This window comes from Humulus lupulus, chromosome 3 (assembly GCF_963169125.1).
Source record: "Humulus lupulus chromosome 3, drHumLupu1.1, whole genome shotgun sequence".
NCBI classification, from domain to species: Eukaryota; Viridiplantae; Streptophyta; class Magnoliopsida; order Rosales; family Cannabaceae; genus Humulus; species Humulus lupulus.
In genome coordinates, this window is record NC_084795.1 from 268,850,890 (window position 1) to 268,857,479 (window position 6,590).

The window sequence follows — 6,590 nt, forward strand, 5'->3', positions numbered from 1 at the left end:
ATCAAACAAATAATTAAGTACATTAAATATATAATTTATGAAGAAAACTTATGATTATTTCATGTACAAAAACTTCGTTTTTTTTACATTGTAATTGAATCACCAAAAAATTCCATCCAAAAATTTATTGTCTAACTAAAAGATTCATCAATTACTTTTTTATTTTTATTTTTAAAAACAACTAATAAAAAGGAGAACTACCTCAGGATCACTAGAAATTAAAAGAAACGATCAATAAATTACTAGGAATAATAATAAGTAAAAAAATAAATAGCAAAACTAAAATGGTAAAACTAATTTGGTGTTAATTACTGTTAATAATAAATTGAATAATTACTCAAAAATATTAAGAAGTAAAGTACACTCATTAGTCTTTAAAATCATAAAAGCAAAAACTTATAACACAAAATTAAAACATTTAATGAAAGATTTAAAATAGGGAAAGACTCTCAGTTTGAGACAGCAATTTGTTATTGAGTGACGTAGAAGGTGTTAATAAAACTAGAAACAAACAAAAATTTATTTTGAAAATGGGAAATAAAAATCAAGACTTTATTGTAGCAACTTAGAAAATAAGCAAAAATAAATAAATAAACTAAAATATATTTATAGATATCAAAGAAGAGCATTTCGATGTGTGTTGATCCAAAATCTGAGGGGATCTATATAATATAATAATCCATTCCTCTAAACAAGACAAACCACTTCAGTCAGGCATAGAAGAAGACAGTCCATACTAAAAACCATTTTTTTTAGTTTATTTAATTATTACGTTTTTTATTTTTTTCTTGAAAGTCACAAAATATGAGCTAGATAATCAATAAATGGATAAAGAAATTAAATACCAAAAATAAGCCACACTACTATTGAATGACATGCAATGTTTTTTTTTTAATCTCAAATAAAAAATTTATTTCTTCCTTTAAAAAATAAAATTTTTCTCATTTTAAATTATCCTTTTATATATATATATGTTTTATCACTTAAAATTGGACAAATGAATTATCTACTTAAATTTGTGAGAAAAATAAATAGATAGTCTAAAATATTATATTTAAGTCACTAAATATTTTTTTTTGGTGATAAAAGTTACATCTTACGCTAATTATTGTAGTGAAACTCGGTAAATAATATGTTGAATTTGCATTTAAGTCCGTAATGACTACCATCCATTAAATGGAACGAATTATTTGCTAATTTTTTACTATATTAAATTGGTGTAAAAAAATATGACACGTGTTAGTGAAGTAAGAGAAATATTACTAATTAATTTTTGCCATTAAAAAAACTATTTCAAGACTTATCTCTAACTTTTGAGACCACTTCTTAATTTTTGTCACAAATTTTCTTTTATTTAAATTTATTTTTTCTATACATAAATGATAATTTTTCGGAATTTATGTAATGAGACAGAAAAAAAATATAATTAGAAGACAATTTTTTTTTATTTCTTTTAAAAATGACAAAAATGTGTACTTGTTTATTTTAGCCTTTTCGGACATAGGGTACCATGTAAAGACACAAATCTATATTATATTGAGTAATTATTATTTTATAGTGATCCACAAATTATGCCAAAATTACGTATTAGGAGCTAGTGTGATATGTATAGGCACAATTATCGTATTTGATTCATAAATTATATATATATATTTTTTTTGAGCAAATAAATTAAATTTTTTAGCTCCTAGCTAACAGGATTAAATTAAAATTAACTATTTGTTGTCAAATTATTATAGGCTTAGTCTTTACCTTTCAGAGACTTTTTACAAGTTGTTGAAAATCTTGCGAACAACTAATGATAGAACTCGTTGAAAGTTAAAAGACTAATAATAGTAAATTAGTTGTTCGATTTCTAAAATAAAGTTCAATTTATAACGTATTTATTTTCGTAAGATAATAATTAACGAAGTGAAAAGTTGAAATTATATGTGAAATTTTTTATAAAAAAGGAAATAATAAAATATAAAATTCAGCTAAATAAATATTAAGAAAAATAAAAAAAAGTTTTTAAAAAAAGGAGGCTAGGAAGGGAAGAAACTCCGTGTACGTGTCGCCACCCACCCTTTGACTTTTTAAATCCCATGCTGCTCTCTCTCTCTTCTTTCTCTCTCATATATCAGATACTTTACTAAAAATCTCTGTCCACCGCCTATCTCCGGTCATCACGTGACACTTTTACCGGTCATGCTTTCAACCCAATTCGCCTCTTTTACCTGTTATAACCTGTAACCAAACCCACTGTAGTAACTCCTCTTTCTTCTTCTTCTTCTTCGTCTTCGTCTTTCTCTCTCTTCAGTTTAACTTTACTTCTCTCTCTCTCTTCTGGAAGCAGGAACCGCTTCCTTATTTTCTTTCATTCATTCCTTCGTTTCATACCCACAATACTCTCACGAACCGTGTTGAAGTCAAACATATCCATTTCTCTAAACTCTTTATCTCTCTCTCTTTGGGTTTCTCTCTCTAGAGCTTTCTCTATCCGCCATTTCCCTTTCTGACAGGTTCGTCTTTTTCTTTTTTTTTTCTTCCCTTTTTTTGTTCTTCTTCACTCATATTCTTATTCTTTCTTCTGTTGTTCAAATAAAACAAAACCCCATCATTTTGATTTCCATTTTTATATATGTATTTTTATTTTGCCTTATACTTGTTTTGTTTTGGCTTTGGTTCTTCATCTGCAGAATGTTGGACTCTACTTGATTAAACACTTGTTTTTTCTGTTTCTGTTTCTCTGGCTGTGATTCTCTCAAATGGATGCTAAAGATTTCTGGGTGATTTTCCTTGTTACTGGGTTTTTTTGCTTCAGAGCTTGGGCTCAGAGTCCTGATCAGAACCTCAAATGTCACCCAAATGATTTGAAAGCTTTACAAGAATTCATGGCGGGTCTGCAAACTTTGATTGATGGGTGGGACGCCAACTCCACTAATTCCAATTGCTGTAAATGGGCAGGCATTAAATGTAATTCTTCATCTTCTCTGGGATTCAATGATGATTCTGATACGGGGAGAGTGGTAAAGCTAGAGCTTATGAGCATGAGATTAATGGGTAAACTTTCTCCATCTTTGGGCTCTTTGGATCAGCTCAGAACTCTCAACCTTTCTCACAACTTTCTCAAAAGTCCAGTTCCGGTTTCTCTTTTCAATTTGTCTAATTTGGAGTTTATGGACTTAAGCTTCAATGACTTAGCTGGTTCTGTTCCGGATAGTTTTCATTTACCTTCAATCCAAATCCTTGACGTCTCTCAAAATTATTTAAACGGCTCTTTTCCTTCTGGTATCTGTAATGGTTCATCTTCACTCCGGATATTGAAGATGGCAGCCAACTACTTCACTGGTGATCTTCCAGCAGGAATTGGAGATTGTGGTTCGTTGGAGCACGTCTGTGTTGGGATGAATAAACTCACTAGTATATCTGAAGAAGGTATCTTTCGACTTCCAAAGCTTTCTGAGTTAATTCTTCAAGATAACAAGTTTTCTGGGCCTCTAAGCGAAGGAATTGGTAACCTCTCTAACCTTGTTCGATTGGATATATGCTCAAGTGGGTTTTCAGGACCTATTCCAGATGTTTTCTATAACTTAAAGAAACTGCAGTTCTTTTTAGCTCATTCTAATAAATTCACCGATGTTATACCCCCTTCCTTGTCAAATTCCCCAAGTCTTACTTTGTTGAATGTGAGAAACAATAGCTTGAGTGGTCGATTGCAACTTAATTGTTCGGCTATGGTTAGTTTGACATCTCTTGATGTAGGCACTAATCAGTTTACCGGGCCTGTACCAAAGAATCTCCCATCTTGTCAACACCTGAATAATATAAACCTTGCCCGTAACAACTTTGTGGGTGAAATACCAGAGACCTTCAAGAATTTTCCCAGTCTCTCATACTTCTCCCTTTCAAATTCCAGCAACACCAACCTCTCTTCTGCTCTTAGAATCTTTCAACAGTGTAAGAACCTTACTACTTTGGTGTTCAGCTTGAACTTTCGTGGTGAGGAGTTGCCTGCGGATCCTACAATACATTTTGAAAAGCTTAAGATTCTTGTTATTGCCAATGGTAGACTCACAGGTACAGTTCCACAATGGTTGAGTGCAAGCAAACAGTTGCAGTTGCTGGATTTGTCATGGAATCACTTGAATGGAACGATACCTCCGTGGTTAGGAGAATTTGCTGCCCTCTTTTACTTGGACTTATCAAACAACACATTAACTGGGGAGATCCCTAAAAGCCTCACTGGTTTACCAAGTCTCATTGGTAGGGATAATATCTCATTGGAGGAACCTTCACCAGATTTCCCATTTTTCATGAAGAGGAATATTAGTACAAGGGGATTGCAGTATAATCAAGTCTGGAGTTTTCCACCAACCTTGGACCTCAGTAGTAACAATCTTTCTGGACCAATCTGGCCAGAGTTTGGGGAACTAAGAAAGCTCCATGTCTTGGAGTTAAGATTCAACGGTCTAACTGGGTCTATCCCAGGTAGTCTGGATAGGATGAGCAGCTTAGAGACTTTGGATTTGTCTCACAACAAGCTTTCAGGCGAAATACCAAGTTCTTTGGTAAAACTCAGCTTTCTATCCAAGTTTAATGTTGCAAACAATCAATTACATGGGCCGATCCCTACAGGAGGTCAGTTTCAAACCTTCCCAAATTCGAGCTTTGAGGGAAATAATCTTTGTGGCGACCATGCCAAACCTTGTGCAACAAAAGAGGGCCTTCCTCATCAATCATCTGGTAGAACTGGTAAAAAAAGAGGCGTTGTTGTTGGAATCACTATTGGCATTGTATTTGGGACGGCATTAATTCTTTCTCTTATGTTCATATTTGTGTTGCGGAAGCATCACCCTGGGGAGATTGATCCCGAGAAAGAGGATGGTAGCACTAATGATAAAGGGTTGGAAGAATTGGGGTCAAGATTGGTGATCCTGTTCCAGCAGAACAAGGACAACAGTAAAGAGCTATCTTTTGATGACCTTTTGAAATCTACCAACAATTTTGACCAAGCAAATATCATTGGGTGTGGGGGTTTTGGTTTAGTTTACAGAGCCACCTTGCCTGATGGTAAGAAGGTAGCAATAAAACGACTCTCTGGTGACTGCGGACAGATGGATAGAGAATTTCGCGCTGAAGTGGAAACCCTCTCGAGAGCTCAGCATCCTAATCTTGTTCTTCTTCAAGGGTATTGTATGTACAAGAGTGACAGGCTCCTAATATATTCATACATGGAAAATAGTAGCTTGGATTATTGGTTGCACGAAAGGGTTGATGGCCCAGCTTTTCTCAAATGGGATGCAAGACTTAAAATTGCTCGAGGGTCTGCTAGAGGGCTCGCTTACTTGCACCAATCATGCGAACCCCATATCCTTCATCGAGATATAAAGTCGAGTAACATTCTTTTAGATGAGAAGTTTGAGGCTCATTTAGCTGATTTTGGTCTTGCCAGACTCATTCTTCCATATGACACTCATGTGACAACTGATCTTGTTGGAACATTAGGCTACATTCCTCCTGAATATGGCCAAGCATCTGTTGCTACTTACAAAGGGGATGTGTATAGTTTTGGGGTTGTTCTTTTGGAGCTTCTAACTGGGAAGAGACCTATGGACATGTGTAAGCCGAAAGGGTGCCGAGATTTGATCTCTTGGGTGTTTCAGATGAAGAAGGAAAAAAAGGAAAGCGAGGTGTTTGATCCATTCATTTGGGACAAGGACCATGATAAGGAATTGTTGCAAGTCCTTGAGATTGCTTGTTTATGCCTAAGCGAATTTCCGAAAGTCCGGCCTTCAACTCAACAGCTGGTTTCTTGGCTGGAGAGCATCGGTACAAACATCTAGCTTCATCAAGTAAGTGAGGAATTTCTGGTTGTACAGCTAGAGATATCACTTCAATACTCATTTAACTGCAAATAAGTTGGCACTTTTTTGTACTTCATCTTAAGTTCCTGGTGTAAATATTTACCTCATAACTGGGTTCTTAAGTTTGGTATCCATCCAAGATGTATTAGAGAAAAATATGAAAATGAAGTAACAAAACCTGTTATTTTCAACATTGTAAGTCTTTTACATCCGAATTCAAGTTTTGAAGAGAAATCTTGGCTCTCAAACGTATGTAAAAATAAAATTTTTGATGTTTTTTGGGGGGTTGGTTTGTAGTGATACATAAAGAAAAGCATTATTTCAGATAACATATCATACTTCTCTCTCTCTCTCTCTCTAACTTTTATGGTTTGTTGTCACTAAAATTTGATGGAACTTTATAGGTTGATATGATAGATATGTCTATATTATGTTTTAACATAAATTAATCTGTTATATGTTGAAAGTTCAAATTAAATTTTGAATATAAAGTTCCAAGGAAAAGAACAGAGTAGAGCTCAATCACGAGGGTGGACTATAAAGCTGAATTTCTCATCTCTGAAAAATATCTTGATATATTAATTCTATTAAAAAAAAAACCCATAAAAGAAATAATGAAAATAAATTAACCAGTATAACTTCACGTTTCTAAAAAAATAGTTATAGTTTTCTTGTTTTTTTTATTTTCACCATTTTAGTCAAGGGAGCTGGCTGAGTTTTGTTCACTGGCTTCCATAATTTCCT

At 33.8% G+C, this 6,590-nt stretch overlaps 1 protein-coding gene across 1 annotated transcript; it reads left to right on the forward strand.

Moving 5' to 3' along the window:
• Nucleotides 1–2,253: 2,253 nt before the first annotated feature.
• LOC133824140 (phytosulfokine receptor 1-like) lies at nucleotides 2,254–6,177 on the forward strand. Its single transcript, XM_062257008.1, has 2 exons — nucleotides 2,254–2,501; nucleotides 2,679–6,177. The coding sequence occupies exon 2, from the start codon at nucleotides 2,748–2,750 to the stop codon at nucleotides 5,823–5,825; it is 3,078 nt and encodes a 1,025-aa protein (XP_062112992.1). The 5' UTR covers nucleotides 2,254–2,501; nucleotides 2,679–2,747; the 3' UTR covers nucleotides 5,826–6,177.
• The last annotated feature ends 413 nt before the right edge of the window (nucleotides 6,178–6,590 follow it).

Bases quoted from the DNA above. Each gene is read 5' to 3' on its own strand.
- LOC133824140 (XM_062257008.1), top strand. From the start codon at position 2,748: ATGGATGCTAAAGATTTCTGGGTGATTTTCCTTGTTACTGGGTTTTTT.